At 49.2% G+C, this 20,966-nt stretch overlaps 1 protein-coding gene across 4 annotated transcripts in view; it reads right to left on the bottom strand.

Annotated features, from left to right (window-relative positions):
- Positions 1–11,402: 11,402 nt before the first annotated feature.
- NR6A1 (nuclear receptor subfamily 6 group A member 1) overlaps positions 11,403–20,966 on the bottom strand; it is a 213,379-nt gene continuing 203,815 nt past the window's right edge. For 3 of the 4 annotated variants that reach the window (XM_082467788.1, XM_082467789.1, XM_082467791.1), the window contains 2 exons: positions 18,393–18,545; positions 11,403–16,655 (listed from right to left, as the gene is read on the bottom strand). In XM_082467788.1, the coding sequence (XP_082323914.1) occupies positions 16,567–16,655; positions 18,393–18,545 (242 nt within the window). In that variant the 3' untranslated portion in view covers positions 11,403–16,566. Of the gene's footprint in view, positions 17,452–18,392; positions 18,546–20,966 lie in introns of all 4 variants that reach the window. The other variant, XM_082467790.1, reaches the window with a different exon arrangement.

The following is a 20,966-nucleotide window of genomic DNA, read 5'->3' as shown; positions in this document are numbered from 1 at the left end:
GGCAGCGCGAAGGGGCGCGACGGCGGCCACGGCCCGCCCGGCGCCCACCTGGCGGCTCCTGGGAGCAGCAGCGCCCCGCGTCCCGCCAGCGCGAGCCCCGCACCGCCTGGCCGCGTCGCCGCCGCTGCCGGCGATGAGCCGCACCCGGGCGCAGCGCCGCCCGCCCGCGATGACGGCCGCTCGGGCCGGGGGCGGGGAGGCGGGGGCTCGGGGCTGGCGGCGCGGGGGCCCGGCGCTCCCCCACCCCGCCTCCCCGCCCCCACCGCCTCCAGGGCCGCTCTGAGGCGCACCTGGGACCCGGGCCCCTACGCCGCCAGTGCGTGCTGCGCGAACCCGCCGCGCTGGGGCCAGGGGCCGGCCCCTCCATATTAGCGCGTTCGGTATCCGGGGGCGGCGGCCGGGCCCGCGCCCTCCGCCGCCCCCTAGACGGGTTCGTGCCTTTCCCCTCACCCTCTCGCCCCACATCCCCATCCCGGCTCCCAGAGCCCGGGCACCCCGGAATCCGAGCAGGTGCTAGGCGCCTGGGAGCCTCGGGCCACCCGCCTGCGGTGAAAGGAGGCGAGTCCCTATTTGCAAATCCAGCTTAGTCTTGGCGAGGGCCACGCTGGGGGCGCTGGCCGTTTGGCAGCGTAGAAGTAGGTAGGGCGAACGTGGGGCGCCGTGGCCAAGGTATGGGTTCAAGGGTAGAAACTGGGTTCTCCCCCGGCCCAGGCACATTTCCTCATTGGAGTTTTAAGCAAATCTCCTCCCCTCTGTGGTCCTCAGTTTCCTCATCTGTAAAATGGGAATGATGACTGGACTTCCTTAAGGGTGGTCGTGCGGATGAACCGAAGTGGTGTTGGCAAAGCACATGCCTGGCACTGCGTCATCGATGGAGAGCGTCCAGTTGGGAGACCTGGGACAAGCTCTTTTTCCTCCTTGAGCTTCAGTTTGCTTGGCTGGAAATGGGAGTCGTCCTAATCCCACCCTGCGAATTTTCCGAAGTCTGGTGAGGACCCGAAGCCAGCCACAGAAGGCGCGGGAGCTGGGGGAACAGAGCCCAGGGACAGGAGATATCCCTCTCCCCTCCCGTTCTGCGCTCTCACCTGGGCTGGGGGCAGGGCAAGAGAGAGTGCCCCGCAGCCCCGGGACAAAGGGGTCCTCGGGTCGAGCCGGGACGGGCTGAGCCACTGCTCTGGGCTGGGGGACGTCTACTCCGTCACTCTCATTTTTCAAATGAAAAAATTGAGACCCGAGAGAGGAAGGCGCATCCTGCTCCTGCCCCTGCCCCCTCGGGGCGCCTAGGGTCCGAGAGAGTGTTGAGAACAGCAAAGCCAAAAAGCCGCGATCTTCAAGCCGGGAAATACCACAATTATGCATTCGCAGCGACGCAGCGACTGAAAGGCTCAGATCTGAAGGCTGAAGGCTCGGACCCTTGGGTGCGGTCAGCTTCGTCTGGGCCTCTACCCCGAGGCCTCTGGCTTTGGTTGGAGCTGGCGCCTTGGTCCTGCGAGCCAAGGCCCCGAGACCCCCCGCAGACCACGTCCCATCTCGCTCACTCAGCGGAATGAAGGGCAGAATCTGCGGCCGACTTGCGATGCAAGCCCCGGCAGGTCACTTTGCTTCTCTGAGCCTCAGTTTCTCCGTATATAAAATGGAAAAGATCGGCCCTACAGAAGGGGTTCTGTGGTTTCCGTGAGAGTTCATGAAACAGTCTCGGTGAGGAGGGAGGAAAGAGAGTTATTGCAGAGCCCCACCACCACCCCCACCACCCCCCCCCACCACCCCAAGCCCCTGAGAAACAAGAGTATCTGCGGGAGCTGGCGGGTGGGTGCTACTGCCTCTGAACCGTCAGGGAAGGGCCCTCAGAAAGTGGAAAACAGGAGCAGCACCACCTCTGCAGCGGAGTGAAGGGGACTGAGGGGGAGGGTTGGGCTGGGGAATCCCCAGTCAGCTTCTCTAGGGTGGAGCCCACGGGGGTCTCCTGGACATTGTTGAGGAAGACCCAGGCAGTGTAAGCACAAGTCTGGGCTGGGGACCCAGGTGGGGTGGCGGCTGTGCTCTAAGCCTGTTCTCCCCTGCCCCCTCCACCTGGATCCCCTCTCCCAGAGGTTCCACTGTCACTGGTTGGAAGCCCTTGGGTTGACCCTTCAGGCTTCATTGCACCCACCCCTCACAGCCCCAGGTTCCAGCTCAACATGTGGGCAATCACAGCCCCTCACCCACCTACCCAGGGAAGCAAACACAGACCTGGCCCAGCCACAGAACCCGGACTGACAGATGGATACTGGAGACAGATGCATGAATCTACACAGAGACTCAGAGACATCCATGGAGACAGCACAGACTCTCAGGGAGACCCAGAGACCCAAAGACGGACCCAGGGACCACAGACATACTCACAGACTACGAGGCTTGGGCCAACACAGTCCTGTGGACACCCGGGCACCCATAGACAGCAGGACACTCACAGACCCCTGTAGGGCCTGTCTCCATAGGCCTAGCTCCTCCCATCAGCCACCCAGGGGAAAAGAGGGGGAAGCATGGTGGGAGGGCAGGTCTGGGGAGATCCCTGGCCCCTTCCCTGCCCAGAGTAGCGGGCACCAGTCACTCAGCAGAGCAGGCAGTGGCCGGCCCAGGCCGCAGGGAGGCACTGAGGAGGGAGGCTGGCCATTAGAGGCCTGGGCCCAGGCCCTCACTTACGGAGCGGAAGGCGAGCTCTCACGCTGGATGAGGGTGGACCCTGGGCACCAGGGGTCCTAGCGGAAGCTCCAGCGGCCCAGGTGGGGCAGTGGCGACCGTGGGCACACGGGAGCTCCTTCACGCCACGGCGGGCGGCGGGCGGACAGTAGGCTGGCCCTGTCCGTACGTCCTCCTCCTCCTCCCCGCCCTGGGTGGGGGGGCCACCGGAGGCCCAATTGGTCTCTGCCCCCACGTGACTCTGCAGGCCTCTCTCCTTCTTTGTTGGTGTTTCTCTTCATTTAGGTCTATTTTTTTTCTTCTCCTAAAAGAAAAAAAAAATACCCCTATCTATCTCGGGGCTGCGGATGGGGGCGGAGGCCAAGGCACTCAAGGAGGCCTTGGCCAGCTGGCTGTTCCAGGCTGCTGTGGCAGCCCAGAGGCAGGGACCCCACGTAGGCGGGTAGGCAGCCCCGCTTGTTAGCGACTGGGTGGGAGTGGGGCCTGATTTATGGGCAGCTCCCCCACCCCGCCTGCAGCCCGGCCTCTCTCCCTTTGAATGGCTACCTCCCTGGGGCCTGGCCCAGCGAGCGGGGTCCGGCCTGTCCCAGACATGGAGTGGAGTCAGGTCGGGCTGGCGTGGAGGCAGGGGCATGGATGACTTGACCAGGTGGCCCTGCTGCTTTGGCCTGGTCTTTTTACTCTTCCAGAAAGTGAAGAAAGGAAGAGGGGGACAGAAGGCAAGCAGGTGAGCTGAATAAACACCTCCCCGTGTGCGCGTTCCACGTTGGCTTCTCTGAACGTCACCATCCACCGAGGGCCGCTGATGCAGCTGGGAAAGTTGAGGCTGGGCTTAGACTGCCTCCAGAGCCAGGTGGTTGGTTACAGTGGCCCCAGGGTAGGCCAAGTGGGTAGCTAGACCAGGAAATTTAGGGCAGGGCAGAGGGAAGGGGTTTTTTCTAGAAGGCCAGGCCTCCCCATGCAGCTGAGGGTGTCCCTCTCCAATCTCCAGGCCCACACACATCCTGGTCTCGGAGGGCCCAATTGCTCTGCTCTGCACCCCTCCCATGCATGACCCATTCTTTTGTGCATTCCTTCATTCATCTCACATTCACTGAGGGCACACTAGGTGCCAGACACTGGTCCAGGCACTGGAGGAAAGGGAAGAAAAGGAAAGAAGTCTCTGTCCTCAGAGGATTTACCTCCCAGCCTCTTGTCCTAGGTGGTGAGGAGGGGCACAGGGGGACCATGGGAGAATCCACACACAACTGTGGAGAATCCACACACAACTCCCTTCATTTGAGGAAATAGGCAAATAACATAGAACACCTCACTTATCTGGCTTGGGATGAGAGGGATTTTTCTGTATAACTAAAGCCAACTATATTTAAAACCTAATGTGTCTTCCTCATTGTGCCACTTAAAACATTTTTTCCCAGTTTTATTGAGAAATAATTAACATACGTCACTGTATAAGTTTAAGGCATATAGCATGATGATTTGATTTACATATATTGTGAAATGATTAACACAATAGGTAAGACATTTTTTATTGTGAAAATACACACAAGACAATACGTTTTCTGACAATCATAACTGACTGATTCTACTCATTCAATATATTCTAATTCTACCTATGACATAGTTTGCAACTTATTCCCCATTGTGCATGACCTCATAATTATGTCTTTTTTACCCATAGAAGTTCTTACAGGATACACTTCTCTCGCATATGACTGAACCTAACTAGTCTCCCCATTTTAATATAATGATTTTGTTTCTGGATTAATACCACTCATCCTCTGGATTTGAAAAAGAAGTATTCCAGCAAATACCCTATATCACCAATATATCATATACATGTAACAAAACTGAACAACAAACAATCATGGTCGTTTGCACCTCTTTTGATCGGATACTTTGTGAAGTTTTGGGGATGAAGTTAAAAGTTTTGTTTTAATTTTTACAAATCATGGATATATTGAGTCATTCTAAAACTACTTGACAAAGTATCCCATCAGAAGAGGTGCAAAGGTGATTTCCCCACCTTCTTAAATAGGACAAACAGGGTCTTTCAACATCACAGCACCATGGAAAGAACCAGCCTGGCTTTGCCAGTCTCCTCATAAGGCCTTGAGTCTGGAGAAGAATTGCTGAGGCGCTAGTGGCAGAGACTCTATATTAAATCCCAATTCTTCCGTGTTCTAGCTGTGTGACCTGGGACCAGTCACTTCCTCTCCCTGGGTCTCACATCCTCTCCATAAAATGAGGACAAAATGAGACAACACATGTAACATACTCAGTGGCTGCCTGACATGTTGTCTGTGCTCAGTAAATGTTGGCAAAACACAAACCAACCAACCAAAGGACTGGCAGGTCTGTCCTTAGGGGCCCTTTCTCTGTTGAGTCTGAGATTGCAACATCATCCTGAACACTGTTTGCCCTTCTGTGATAGAATGACTCACCCCAGCCTGGGGAACCCTCAAGGAAAGGCTCAGGGCTGATTTATTTCTGAGTCCACAGCAGCCAGCATCAGCGAGTGTCTGTTGAATGACTGCTTGCCGCTGTACCCACATGCTGCCTGTGGGTGTAGAGTTCTGCTGCCTGTTCTCCTGTCCTGCCGCCTTCTCTATATGCAGTCAGCTGTTACTTTCCACCACTCGGGCTGGGTTTTCCTCACCCCAATCACCGTGGATGTTTACTGACATCCTCTTCCTCTGTGCTGCCCCCTCTGCCCTCACCCTTACTGGATGAGGCATGCTGGGAGTGCAAGGCCCTAACGCAAAAGTGCCTCCTATTTGCTTGGTTCCCTATTAACCTTTCCACACCTGTGGTCAGTCACCTCTCTATCATCCTGGGAGGTAGGTAGTATTTTCCCCTCACCTTCCATGAACAGTATTTGAGAGATAAGGAAACTCAGGCTCAGAGAGATGAGGCATCTTCCCAAAGTCACAGAACAAGGGTGTGATGGAATCAGGATTCAAATCTAGGCAGTGGGAGTCCAGAACCTGGGCTTTCAGACACAGAGTCCTCTCCACTCTGCTGGGGCCCCTGGGTGGCCTATTTGTCCTTTCCTTCCAGCTCCAGCCCAGGTGGTCCCAGGCCATGAGACCCACCCAGAGGGGAAGGAGAAGGGGTGTAGTCCTGAACTAGGCTCCCTCCTCCCTCCCTCCCCAAGCAAAGCCCAGGATCTCTCTTCTAAGTGGGGACTTTCCCAAAGTGCCAGGCCTATTTCCTGGAGGTGGAACAAGGAACAAACAAACCAGAGACCCAAAAACTGAAATGGAGAAGAGAAAGAACCATTAGGCTGGGGTTGGGGTACAGTGTAGAAAGAAAGACAGAAAAAGAGAGAAGCCATGGAAAGAATGAGGCAGAAAATGAGAGAGAAAAGGGAGACCCATTGACAGCGTAACAGATGCAGAGATGGCCAGAGAGAGAGAGACAGAGAGACAGAGAAGAGAGGAATGGGGGGTCGAGAAGGAATGAGACAAGAAATGGGAGAGAGAGAGAGAGAAACTGGCTGAAGCAGAGAATGAGAAAAGAGAGGGGCAGGGGCCCTGAGCTGGAAAGAGAGTGTGGATGTGAAGACCCCTTGCAGGGCAGTGGAGGGGGTGGGGCTGCTGGCAGCAGCAGAGGCAGTTTCCGCTGCACCCCTTATCAGCCTGCTGCCAGATGTTCAGATCCGATGCCAATGTCAGAGAAGTCCATAGTGCCGGGTCAAGGCCGTGGCCGGCGGGAGCCTCAGCTGCAGTGTGGGGAGGGGGACCGGGGGACGGCAAAAGACCTGCTTGCTCTTCTCCCTCTGCCTCATGGCTCTCGGGGCTGGACCACCTGGTGAGGGTGGGAGAGACCAGGTGCCTCTGGGGGCTACTTTTCTAGTCTGAGAGCAAGGACTTGTGGAGGCAGAGTGGGGCTCCTGGCAACACATGGAAATGTAAGCACATGGACATGTGCACATAGACTCGGACATGTGCACGAGTGTGCAAAGGCACATGGGGACAAATCCCAGTCCTGCTCTGAGCTGCTCCATGACAGTGCCCCTTTGCTGGAGCCCTGCTCTGCATGGTCAGCTGAGAGACCACCCCCCCAGCCCCCTCACCTGAGCCAGGGCTGCAGCCAGGGCTGGAGAAGTGAGACTGTGGCTGGCGGTGTTCCCAGGGCGCCCTGCTCTTCTGTGAATGGCAATCTGCATGCCCTCAAGGGCTAGGCTGAGGGTCCTGAGACCTTCTAGACTGTGAGGCCTGGTGGAGACCCTCAGAAGGAGATGCAGGAGATGGGTGTCTGGCAGGGCTGGGGCTCCAGCCTTGGGCCTGGGCCTCTCCGCCACGCTCCTGGAGCATGCAGCCGCAGCTGGGGCCCCCTTCCTGGGGTAGTTTATCTTACAGTGCACACGCTTGGCCCTCAAGGGGTGACCCAGCCTTGCTCCCCACATTCCTCTTCAGCCATGCAGCCGGTGGGCCCCCACAGCCCTGAGACAGAGCCTGTGCTTGGAGGTGGTCAGGAGCAACCACTCAGAGACACCCCACTGCCCTCCTGGCCCCAGCCCTTTGCAGCTGTCTCTCTCTCTCTCTGCTTTTGTCTCTGCCACAGTCAATCTGTGTCTATCAGTTCTTGCCCCCGTCTTTCTCTGGGAATGTCCCAGTTAGTCTCTCCCTAAGGTCCTTGAGTGGGACCAAGTCTGGGGATACCTCTGCTCTTCTTTCTGGCTCAGAGTGGCCAGCCTCAATGGGAATGTATAGGAGAAATCAGGCTGTGGGTGAGGATCCTGGGCAAGTGAAGGCCTTAGCCTTGTAACGGGTGAACCGGGACAGCCCAAGCAGCAGAAGTCCAGACCCCCTCCCACCCACCTGCTAAGAGACAGCCCAGATAATGGACACTGATCAGGGCCTGGAGCTGGGGGGCTCCCCCATGTATTAGCGAAGACTGCGGGGTGGGGGCTGTAAGAGGAGGAAGCTGGGGCTGGAGGTCTCGGCCTGAGAGCCTCCTTCCTGTTTGTAGGGAAGTGACTGCCTCAGAAAGCTGCTCAGGGGAGAGGAGGGAGGCCATGGTGACTTCCGGGAAGCTGGCCAAGGGCCCGAGGCCACCCTCCCTGTGCCCACATGGGGCCTGCCGGCCCTGGCTTAAAATAGTGCAGTTCCTCCACTGCTGCTGCTACCAGAGGCCAGCCCAGAATTCAAAGGACTGCTGCTCCTGCTCCCAGCAGAGGCCTAGAGCAGAGGGGATTCACCCACCTACCTAACCCTCCCCAGACTGAGGCTGGAGGCTGTGTCTTGACAATGTGTGTGTGTATGTGTGCGTGTGTGAGTGTGGCAGGGGGAGTTGCAGAGAAAGCAGGGGTTCCTGGTTCAGAAACCCTGGATTCAAGTCTCGATCCAAGACTGACCAGCTGTGAGACTTTGAGCTGGTCCATCTTGTCTCCTTGAGCCTCAGCTTCCACTTACATAAAATAGGGTGAGTGTCTGACTTTCAACCTAAATGGGGCCACATATGTAGACCCCTCAGAACCTTGCTAAGCATAGACACAAAAAATGGGAGTTCCCTTTGCCTCTCTTCCTGGCTGTGCCTCAAAGTCCTCAGCCTGAGGAAGGGCCTCCTTGAAGCTTTCCTTAGTTCCTACACTGCTCCTAGGACTAGGTGTTGAATAGGGAAGGTCTGTGGAGAGGGAGCTTGCAGGGAGGGCAAGGATGGGGCTGTGGTCTCCATGGTGAGACTTGTTACCAAGGGAACAAGACTCCAAGAGCCCTGGGTCTGACAGTTGGGCACTTTTGCCACAGGATCTGAGAGAGGCTGATTACCACTGTGGACCTAAAACCTGGGTGGGCAGCCAGGCCAAGTCAGAGAGGGGGCTTCTGGCTTTTCTGGGTTTCTGCTATTGGAGTATGAGGGGTTGCAGCTCCCCTCACACAGCTTCCTTTTATGGATTGACTTCATTGAGCCCCTACTTTGAACCACCTATAGTGAATCCTCCTTAAACCTCCAAGATACAAGCACCGTCAACTCCATTTATCTGACAGGGACAGTGAGGATCAGAGAGGTATCTATCTGGGTCAAAGCCACATATGACTGGAAAAGGAAAGAGCTGGAATTAGAACTCAGGTGGTGAGACCTCTGGTTGATGTGTATGCTGTCACACAATCTGCCTGAGGAAAATGATCCCCCAGAGAGAGCTCCATGTAGCCACATCCAACCTCATCCTAACACCCTCCCCTGCCCACCATTTCTGGGGGTTTCTGGCTTCAGATTCTGACAACCCAGAGCTGCCAGCATGTCCTGTTTCCTCCTCAGTTAAATAGAGATAAATCTTACCTCAGAGGGTTTGCATAAGAGTAAGGGTCTCTGTAGATCCTAGTAGAAGGCACTCAATCAGTGCTGGTTTTTATTCATTCCTGAGGTTACATACAAGTTATGTAAACTTAGGCACATTACTTACCCTTTCTGGGCCTTTGTTTTCTTACCTGTAAAATGTGATCATTACAGCATCAACTTCATAGGGTTGAGGAATCAGTAATCAAATGCACATAAAATGCTTATTAGCAGAGCACTTAGCCTTGCTCTATATATGTTAATTACTTTATTATTCTTTACTTCCAGGTTTTTGCCTGGCACTCAAAGAAACCAAAAGTTCAGCATTAGTTAAGTAGCAATTTATAAATTTAGAGCAGTGTCCTAAATTTTATTCCATGGAACACTGTCCCAACAGAATTTTAACAGGAGGAAAGAATGGTCCATGGTCAAATACTTTTGGTAGACCCTGAGCTAATCAAAATTAAAGTTTTCTTTAGGTAGGACTTCTCAAAGCCTTTAATATGCCAGCGAAGGTTGCGAACCAATAAGAGGAAGGTAAAGTGAGTGCAGTATTTCCCAGATTTTCGGCAGTAGAACTCCTACTTCTCTTTCCATGGAGACACCTGTGGGTTCTCTACGTTCTGAGAAACCACAATTTGGTGTCTGTAGCATTCTACATATATTTGGGACAGCACTGCTTTTCAGATCAATTTGGGTCTGTTCATTCACCTCTTATAGAAATTAATCCTTTATTAGTTTGAGTTTTGTTTTGTTAATAGCAAAAAGTTCAACCAAAGGCCATTCCTGAGCTTTGTTACAAACTCCACACATTCATATTCAGCACTATTGGAGTTGCTAAGGCCCAGAAGGGAGGAAGCCTGTTGTAACTTTGGTATCAGATAGACCTGGATTCAAAAGACCTGGATTCAATTCTGTCACTTACTCGTGTGTCATTTTAGGCAAATGGCTTAACTTCCTCGAGCCTCAATTTGCTTATGAGTAAAGTGGGGCTGAGACCTATACCTTGCAAAATTGTTATGAGGATTACAGGAGCCAAGGCATGTAAAACACCAATCCTAGAGCCTGGCACTCACTACCAGGCTTTTAGCGAATATGTTCCTTGCACCTCTGTGTCTTATCTGTTCCCTCTTGTGGGGCAAAAAAGAATCTACTAATTAGTTCTGCAGCATTTCCTTTATTCTAAAACCATCTCTTTCAAACCTCAAGGGCTCTCTGGTCCCTTGTGCTGGAGAAGGCTGAGGTATGGGAAGGCAGCTGGGCTTCCCCTCATTTCACACATGGGATTTAACAAAACTTGATCAGACTCCTCAGCCTTTATCTTCCCAAACTGAGCTTTCATCTTTCCTATCTGTCTTCAAATAACCCTCAACCCAAACTCCGCCACTTCTCTGATCGTAGGAACAGCAGGATTACAGGACAGTTGGGCAGATCTAGGTTCAAGTCAGGACTCTGCCACTTCCTTTGTGACTTTGGGCACGTCCCTTGACCTCTCAGAGCTTCCATTTTCTCAGCTCTAGAAAATCTCATCTATTTTCTGGAAAAACAGGTATTAACTGGTTGGACCACAGTGACATACAGGCAGGCCACCCACCAGCACACTGCTGTCACTGAGATTTAGCTCTTTCCTGAGATTTAGCAGATGGTTTTCCTTCCTCTAACTCCTGAATGTGGCATTCAAGGCTCCAAGTGCTTCTCCAGCCACAACTCTTGCAAAAACCTCCCATCTGCCACCATTCCTGCCATGGCAGAACCCTGTTATGTCTGAATATTCCATATGTTTGATTCACAGCTGGGTCTTCAAACATGTTGTTGACCCCTCTGACTTGGTCTATCCTCCTCTTTCTGTCTGGTGACTTTCTTCAAGGCCTACCTTCAACACTTACCTGTGAAGCTCTTCCTGAGTCTCATGACCTCTCAGAGACTCCGTTTTCTCACCTCTAGAAAACCTCATCTATTTTCTGGAAAGGCAGGCATTAATTGGTTGGACCACAATGACATTAACGCCCATACACATCCCCATATACATCCTTAATTACAATCCTGATCCCACTGTACTGCAAAGGTCTGAGTTTGCCTCCCCTGCTAGACTCAATTCCTCTAGTTGTGCCACTTTCTGGCTGGTTAGTCCCTTACCCTCATTTAACCTTAGTTTCTTCATTTACAAAATAGAGGTAATAATTCTTGAAGTTCAAGGAGGTTCAGGTTTGTGAAAAGTCCCAACACACTGCCTGGCACACAGAGCAGGCACTTCAGTCAGTATTGGCTCACTGATTCAAACAGTTCTGAGAGATCTCTGCCAGACTCTCTCAGCAATAGGAAGTGGGCGAGTATCAGCTACAAGCAGAAGCAATTGGTCTGAAGGCACACCCAGCTCCTAAGGACAACCCATCGTCCCTCCTCGGAACCCCAGACACGCTTCACAAACAGATGCCGTGTGCAGAAGGATTCACATTTATTGGTTCAAATACAGTACCTAACATTTGCTAAACATGCATTTCACACTAATTGGTCACATTTCCACAGGTAGTCAATTCACAGAAAAGGGCCCATCCCTTGCCAGATGGCAGGGTGGGAGGTAGCAGAGGGCCTGGGTAGCAGAGCCCGCCAACTATCACTTGGTCATGCAGGATTGATGGAGCCAGGTTGGCGGACAGCCCTTGGCCGGCCCTTTGGGGACAAGGGCTCAAAGACATCCTGTTTACTCGACTCCTATACAGGACTGTGGGTAGAGGTGGGCTTCGGGTAGGTAGCCCAGGGGTAGGCTCATGGATGCACGTGCCACCAGAGCTCCTGAAGGTGGTGTCACGGGAGGTGGTGCTCCCTGTGCCTTGGATCATAGGAAGGAAATGGAAGCCTCTTCAAGGGGGTGGCTAGTCCCTGGCTGGGCAGGTGGGAAGGACTCCCCAGACATGGCCCAGACATTACAACACAGCCACAAGCCCCTATCGCAGGCCTGGGATGGCAACATGGACAAAAACACCAACACCCCAGGGTAGGCGGGGTTTCTTTCCCAACAGAAACATGTAAACAGAGCAGGAGCTACAGTATTCTTTTCCCACAAGATTCCTCAGAGAGGAATAGACCAGGATGTCACTCAAGAGGTAGTTTTTTTGTTTTTTTTTTCTTTTTCATGGAAATTTGAGTCAACAACATTATCACCTATTATAAGACATTTCAGAGAAAGAAAACAATGGTTACCAAAGGGCAAAAATGATCCTTTGGCTGGCAGGGCTGGCTCTCGGATTTGGAAGACTAGCCTCCACCGTTAAGACAACCTTTTTCTTGGGCTCGAAGCAGGCTCTGGCCTGATTCACAGCTTCCCTTTGAGCCTGCAACTGATTCCTGAGCAGGCTGTGGCCCATTGAGGGCCGCAGGCCCAGAGAAGGGAGGCCAGATGAGGACTGGATTAGGCAGAGGGACCAGGCATCTTGTGAGCCGGTAGAGGCAGGGTCACTGCGGCTTATGTTGCAGGACAGCCAGAATTCTTCAAGTCTCAAGGGAGCCCAGCTCTGGCCAAAGAGGAAGCCCCAGGATCTTTTCTGGGGGCCCTGCCTCTGAGGAAACTGTCCAGGTCTGGCTCCCAAGCCCAGAAAAGAAGCTGCTGCTTGTGGTAGCCAGGAGAGGGGTTTCTGGGGACCCTGTAATTAAATACACATCCCTGAGCTGTGGTCCTAGAAACCCTTGCCTCAAGGCTAACCAGTTTCCAGCACCTGGTGGAATGATTGCCATTTCTTATCCTGAGACACAGATAAAACATCATTTCACAGACACTGGACATAGATGCTTCAAGCTGAGGGAAAAGGGAGGAATGATCAACTGCAAAGGCAGAGGGGAGTGCAGGGGGACTCTCATGGATCAAGTTGGGGAAAGTAAGAGTGGTGGGGTTTTTGTTTAGTTTTTTTTTTTTTTTAATTTTTTTTTCTTTTTTTTTTACTTTAAAAAAATCAAAGAAAAATTTAAAGTTTAATAAAAGGGCTGGTCTAAAAGACTGGATTTCTTAAAACAATTGCAAAATTTTAAAAAGCAACAAGGAAAAAAAGACACAGACCAGGGGCCCAGAGCTAAAGACTTGGATCCACTGCTCAACTTCCTGCCCTGCTGGGAGGCCAGAGTCCCTTTACTTTGGCCAACCTTGGACATGGCCTAGATGTTGCCCATACTGGGTTTGTCTGTCTGTCTCCGTCTGTCCCATTCCCCAGTAAACTGAGAACAAAGGTAGGATATGGGCAGTAGAGCAAGGCAGCCAGCTCAGAGAGCCCAGGGCTTTAAGGACCTGGTGACACACTGGCCACGGCAGGACTCTCTTCCCTGACAAGGGGTGGCAGGTGAGAGGCACGGTGCTGTGGAGACGGTGACTGTCATGATGCCATGGAGACCCCTCAGTTCCCTCTATCCCTCCTCCTCTGGATCTGGGGAACAGGACAGAGGTTCTTGCCTGCTGCTTTCTGTCCCTGGAGGTTTGCCCACCTAACTTAAGGATCAGGCCTGGCTGGGGGGCTGGGTATCCTCTGAGCCAGATGGAGTGCTTTGAGACAGGTTCTGGGGAGTTTCTCCAGACTGAGGGTAAGACCACCAAGCCTTGTGAAAGACGCCAAAAGTCTACAAAGGAGCCATAGAGCATGAGTTGTAGGTGAAGTTCCAAGATTCCAAACTTCTGTCTCGGGTCAAGAAAACATTCAAAGGGAAAGGAAGGGAATAGCTTGTACGTTTCAGCGCAGTGCAATGAGGTGGGATTCTCCTTTACCACACAGCCTTCAGAGTCATATTTTTATGGTGGAAAAATTCTCACTCAAAGTGAGTGCTGCTGGTGGCAGGGGATCAGAGAGAGGACAGAAGGGAGGGGAATTACAGACAACATGCACAACTTTTTTCTTTTCCACTAGCAAAAAGGCTACCTGTTAACCAAACATCATGGGAAGAAAGGCAAAAAATAAACACATCAAACCTCCCCCTCCAACCTTTCTCTGTGTCCTTCAAACTGAATTCACAAATACATCTAGTGGCTGACCTAATGTCTCCACACTGCTAGCTACACTCCTACCTTCCTCTCATAATACCTGAGTTTGCGACGCAACACAGTCACTTTACCCTGTTTAAAAAAAGCCCACGTCATAAAAGGACTGGGTGCAGAAGACATTAAAGGTGGTCCACAGGTCAGGCTCCGGCTCAGAACACAAGGCCACTTGGCTCAGAGATTCTGCAGGGCTCTCAGCAATGAATGGGCTCTTTGTTCTTGTGGAATCTGCTGCAAACATTTGTAAAAATGGATTTGTACAATGGCAACTTGCAGAACCTTTCCCCCACTCCACAAATTAACAACTTGCTGTGTTTAATGCTGCATTATTAAAGAGACATGTTGCTGCCTCATGGAGAGCTGTTCCCTCTGATACCCAACCCAACCAGTAAAATGCTTAATTTAAGAGAAAAGCAATTTCAAAAAATAATAATAATTTGGCCGATGGAGGTCTAGCAAAGAAAGATGCAGCACATTAGAGCCGTCCTGGAGAAGGGGTCTCTGATATGTGTATCCTCCCCTACCTTGAGGAAAGCGGCTCGGAGTCTGACCTGTAGCCAAAGAGTGTGATCTAGTTGGTTAAATAAAAGAGCAGAAAAACAAAAATATTGTGAATTTAGAAATAAACAAATACACACACACAAATCTTCCCATTGACATGTGAAAAACATTCTGGTTGGCGCTTTTCCTGAGGACCACGTCTCTTCTTTTTTTTTCCTTTCTCAGAGCAAATGGGGAAACAGCATTGGGAAGTAATGCTCTGAGTTTTAGATCCATCAAGGGATAAAGTCATCACTCTGCTGGTACCCGTAACATTTCACCGGAAAGAAAAAATTACAATCTGACGCGGACTACCCGATATGCACACAATGTTGTGGCCCTCTGAGTAAGTGTGCTAGGCTGAGCTGGGAAGAGAGCAAACAGCCTTTGACTAAACAGGCAAAAGGAGGTCCTGTAGGCCCCTCAAGCCTAGCCAGGGATGTACCCAGCTAACTGGCCTGTCTGCTGCATTGGCTGTGGGAGGTACGTGGGTTTAGGCAGGGACAACTGCTGTAGTAAGGCAGAGAAGGGAAAAGCACCTGAAAGAGTTCCATGACAGACCTTGTGTGACTACTGGCCAAAGCCAAGAGGGTAAGGAACATTTCCCAGGACTAGGTGGGGCAGGTAGTGAAAGAACAAGGGGTCCAGGCCATACCTGCAGAGGGGGCAGCCAGGCCTTTAGGAACATGAGGTAGTTTAAAGCCCCCCTTCCCTTCCAGGAGCTTTGGACTCTAGCCCTCCATACCTTGGTCAGCCAGGCCACGGATAACTCTAAGGGGCAGCTGGGCCACTCTGGGTCTTGGGCTTACTATTCTGAAGAAACCTGGTTTCATTTTGGGAGAGATTAGGAGAGCATGGAGTAGAATGTAGGGGCAAAAATTCTGGTCAGCAGACGGGTGAATGATCCTTCCAGCTGTTTGGAAAAGAGACTGCAGTTTTAGATTCAGATCTGGAGGTGGAATGGGATGGGGTGGGGAGAGAAACAGGGAACTCCAAAAGAGGAGTGTTTATGCTATTAGCAGTCTGGTCTTTGTCCCACTACTCTTTGAAGGTGAAAGGAGAGTAAATCAGTAGTGGGCATCAGGACTCTGGACATGACATTCTGAACTCACCCGTTTTTTCAAAGGGCCAATAAGAAGTCAAGTTTTATAAGGGAGAGGCAATGAGTCTAAGGAAAGTAAGGAAACTAGGTAGCTGTGAGCCCCAAGGGAGATGGTAGGCAAATCCCAAGGATTAGCTTACCACTAGGGCTTTGCCTAGGTGAAAAGGTGACAGTGGCAGAAATTAGTAGTGGTCGTATGGATGGTGGAGAGGGGAGGCCCCACAGTGTGGTGTGAGAAAAGAAACCCTTCTCCCTGAGGACTCGTCTGGAGGGAGGACACCTAACTTAGATTTGGTCACTGTGCCCGACTCTCAGCTTTCATGCTTTCCAAAGAAAAGAGATAGCTAAATCCTCATCTCTTGTCCTGTTCCCAATGTCTCACCCACTTTGCTTAGTAAACCTCCTAATACCACTTTCCCTTTTATGGTGTGCTCTCTTACCTGGTAATTCTGTAGCTAGAAAAAGGCAGTTTGCTCTCTGACAGACAAATGTATGAATCTGCTGAGAACACGTGGAAAAAGTAGGGTTGGTCACACCCCTCCCTTTCCACTGAGGTAGTCATCTTTGTCAATATTATGGAAATAGTCATCTCAGCCCCATCCCACCCTCTCCCTCAAAATACAAAAGAACTATCTCTAAACAATGACAAAACTGTAACATTAAACATCTTCACATTCTGTAAACTGCAAGGAAATGCATCGGCTGCATTCACACAAAAGCATGTGCATCATGTTGAAGGCCATACATTCAACTCTGTCGTGAAATAAATATATAGAAAAATGAGGTTAAAAAAACAAGACAAACAAACAAAAACTCTTTTGCTATGGAGGCAACTGGCAAGGCTGCTCCAGAGCCTCCATCTTGGTCTCTCTGGCTCTTTCTTCCGGAGCCTGTCCTGCCCACCCCAGGCCTTGCCATTGGCCTGAGGAGGGGTGCTGGGGACAGGTCACTCCTTGCCCACACTTGTCTTGCAGGAATGCAGCACCACCTTAAAGAGGAGGGGCAGCTGCTCCAGGGGTACATTCACCATCTTTCCTGGGAAAAGGCAGAAAAAGAAAAGTTAGCCGCGGCCACTAGTAGAAGGGCGTGTTTGCCTCCTCTTGGGCTGGTGAAAGAACACTGCCTTTTCTAGTGACGGGTGAGGAAAGTGCCACGAGTATTACAAAGGTAAAACAGACTGGGCTAACATCCTATTACCCAGACCTATTTTGGTGCCCTAGGGAGTCCAGTAATGGTGCAAGCTCTAATTGTTGCTACTATCCAAAGAATACTGAACTCTGTGCTAGGTGTTTAAATACATTATCTCATTTAATTCTCACAATATTTCTGTATGACAGATTTTACTTTTTAATCCCCATTTTACAGATGAGGAATCTGAAACTGAAAGGTATTCCTAGATGTCCTCTTAGAGCGAAAACAACATGAGAAACTTATATCCTATTTCATTTCCTAGTAGATTCTTTAACTAGCATTCTATAAAATACTGCTCTTCAGAATAGTATAATGGGTTAATAAAACGTAGCAAGGAAAAAGGAGGTGGGGTTTACAGGGGCAAATAAATTGAGAAATTCAGGGTTAAAACAGGTTTTTTTTATTGGAGGACTTCTAAGAGCACTCAGGATGCTAATATACTTTGTAAATATGAGGCTATAGTTCTTCTCCCTGACAGAACCCTACAGTCACCTGGCAATTTTTTTTTTTTTAAATACTGATGACCAGGCTCCACTCCATATCAGTTAACTCAGAATCTTCAGAGGTGCAACGCAAGAATGGATATTTTTTAAAAGCTTCCCAGGTGATTCCAAGGGCTGTCAGTGTTGACAACCCAGCTCTGTGGGGGAGAGTGGGATATAATTATTGACCTGTATTTCACAGAGCACCTGATTAATATCTTGCTTGGTAGAACATAGTTTTAAAAATGCTGAGACATACACTATCAAAACACTCCTAAAATTCCAATAGTTTATTTAAGTCCAGTTCACATCTCCTAGACTATTTTGTGACCCAGAAAGTAAAATTTGATTTTATCAGACTGAAAATTTTTTTCCTTCAAAATTGTACTGCTGAATTTTACAGGAACAATCTCAGCCCAGAGGTCACATTTCCGAGCTGCCCCTCAGTATGTGCTAGATAACTATAAACAAGAATCTTTACCAAATGGAAGTAAAGCAACAACAAAAGCCAGGATTTCATGTTGAAATGGACCTATTTAAAATGTCAAGAAGCTCAGAAAGGGGTCAAGACCACAAAACAACTAAAACAAAAATTCCTTTGTGAACACAGGATTTTTGAGAATTATTTTAAAGATATCACTTTTAATGAAAGATCCTCAAAAACCTATAGGCAATTCTATGAAATAAAATCAATTAAATAATTGAGATATAGTTAGTTCACCTGCCATAAAATCCACCCTTTTAAAGTATATAATTCAGGAAATGACGTTAATTTGAGAAACTCTGAGCTTCTTTCCCCATCCATAGAATGGCCATAATATCACCAACCACCAGTCCTGCAGAAATTGAGATTAAATGATATCAGGTCACAAAGGACCCTGCACATCACAGGAGCTTAGGAAATGTTAGATTCTCTTCCCTACAAAGAAAAAACAAACTTCTCATTATAATATAATTTTTCTGAGGGCAGGGGTAGTACCTCTTTTATTCAGCTGGTGATAGGCCTGGCATCAGCATCCTGAAAACACTGTTTTCCTCATTCCCTTCACAAGTTAAGAAAAGCAAGGAAGGGCTGGAAGCCCAGGACCCAGAATGTTACCTGCAATATAGCGAATCTCAGGTAAGCACATCATGAGGTCAGGAAAACGGTTTGGCTGATGTGTATATTTATATTCAGTGAAATCCTGGCAAATGTACCAATATCGTTTGTTCAATTGTTCCAGCTGCGAGGCACTGGTCAGACCCCTGATATCTGTGAAAAAACCACAGGAAATGGGAGGGGCTTTATAATGTGGAAGAAACACTGGCTCCTTGAATATGTGTATCTTTCAAAGAAAAGTTATTAACCATTGTCTCAACAGGGGATCTTCTCTCTTTCTGACAAGGAGGAACAAAAGCTCTGGGTAAGGGAAGAGAAATAAGATAAAGGAAAAAATTATCAAGGACAATCACTAGACTGAGCCCCCTGAGGGCTAGGCTTATCTTTCTCAACTCTGTACCCAGCTCCCAGCACACGGCTTGGCACAAAATGGGCACCAGTGGATGTTGAACAACTAACTGAATAATCTACCTTTCCCAATTTATCCTTCACAGTATCTTTAAATTTGCTCTTTGCTGGAACCATTCAGAAATCTTCACGCTTCTACATATAATTACACATGGTCTCCTATGTGCTTCTACTCATACTATTTTACCTGGGTCACTGGTATTCTACTGGGTCACTCCAGTTTTTCTTTCTGTATATAAGTATACCTTGTTTTATTGTGCTTTGCTTTATTGCACTTCACAGATATTGCATTTTTCACAAATTGAAGGTGTGCGGCAACTCTGCACCAAGCAAGTCTGTCGGTGTCATTTTTTCCAATGGCATTTGCTCATTTCGTGTCTCTTTGTCACATTTTGGTAATTCTTGCCATATTTCAAGCTTTTTCATTATTATTGGATTTGTTATGAGGATCTATGATCAGTGATCTTTGATGTTACTATTGTAATTGTTTTCGGGTACCACAAACCACGCCCGTATGAGAAGGTAAACTTAACTGATAAATGTTGTGCGTTCTGACTATTAGGTTACCTGGCTGTTCCACTGTCTCTCTCCCTCTCCTCGGGCCTCCCTATTCCCTGAGACACAACAATATTGTAATCAGGCCAACTAATAATTGTACAATCGCCTATAAGTGTTGAAGTGAAAGGAAAAGTCACGTATCTCTCACTTTAAATCAAAAGCTAGAAATAATTAAGCTCAGTGAAGAAGGAATGTCAAAAGCCGAGACAGGCTGAAAGCTAGGCCTCTTGTGAGTTAGCAAAGTTGCGAATGCAAAGGAAAAGTTCTTGAAGGAAACTAAGAGCACTACTCTAGTGAACACACAAATGATAGGAAAGCAAAACAGCCTTATTGCCGATATGGAGAAAGTTTGAGTGGTCTGTATAGAAGATCAAACCAGCCACAACATTCCCTTAAACCGAAGCCTAATCCAGAGCAAGGTCCTAACTCTCTTCAATTCTATAAAGGCTGAGAGAGGTGAGGAAGCTGCAGAAGAAAAGTCTGAAGCTAGCAGAGGTTGGTTCATGAGATTTAAGGAAAGACGCTGTCTCCATTAAAGTGTGAGGTAAAGCAGCAAGTGCTAATACGGAAGCTGCAGCAAGTTATCTAGAGATCTAGCTAAGATAATTAAAGAAGATGGCTACACTAAACAACAGATTTTCAATGCAGACAAAACAGCCCTATATTGGAAGAAGACACTATCTAGGACTTTTCATAGCTAGAGAGAAGTCAATGTCTGGCTTCAAAGCTTCAAAGAACAGGCTGACTCTCTTGTTAGGGGCGAATGCAGCTGATAACTTTAAATTGAAGCCAACGCTCATTTACCACTCCGAAAATCCTAGGGCCCTTAAGAATTACGCTAAATCTACTCTGCTTGTGTTCTATAAATGGAACAACAAAGCCTGGATGACAGCACTTCTGTTCACAACCCGGTTTACTAAATATTTCAAGCCCACTGTGCAGACCTACTGCTCAGAAAAAAAGATTCCTTTGAAAATATTACTGCTCCCTGACAAAGCACCTGGTCACCCAAGAGCTCTGATGGAGATGTACAATGAAATTAATTTTGTTTTCACGCCTGCTAACACAACATCCATTCTGCAGCCCATGCATCAAGGAGTAATTTCAACATTCAAGCCTTACTATTTAAGAAATACATTTCCTAAGGCTATAGCTGCCCATAGATAGTGATTCCTCTGAAGGATCTGGGCAAAGTAAATTGAAAACCTTCTGGAAAGGATTCACCATTCTAGATGCCATTCATGATTCACAGGAAGAGGTCAAAATATCAACATTAACAGGATTTTGGAAGAAGGTGATTCCAACCCTCATGGATGACTTTGAGGGGTTCAAGACTTCAGTGGAGGAAGTACTGCAGATGTGGTGGAAACAACAAGAGAACTAGACAGAATGAGAAGTGAAGCCTGAAAATGTGACTGAATTGATGCAATCTCATGATAAAACTTTAACAGATGAGGAGTTGCTTCTTATGGATAAGCAAAGAAAGTGGTCCCTTGAGATGGAATCTACTCCTGGTGAAGAAGCTGTGTGAAGACCGCTGAAATAACAACAAAGGATTTAGAATATTACAAAAACTTAGTTGATAAAGCAGCAGTAGGGTTTGAGAGA

The sequence above is a fragment of the Balaenoptera physalus genome, assembly GCF_965194825.1.
Source record: "Balaenoptera physalus genome assembly, chromosome: 7".
Lineage (NCBI taxonomy): Eukaryota > Metazoa > Chordata > Mammalia > Artiodactyla > Balaenopteridae > Balaenoptera > Balaenoptera physalus.
Note: the sequence above shows the minus strand (reverse complement) of the source record. Positions and strands in the feature narration are given on the sequence as shown.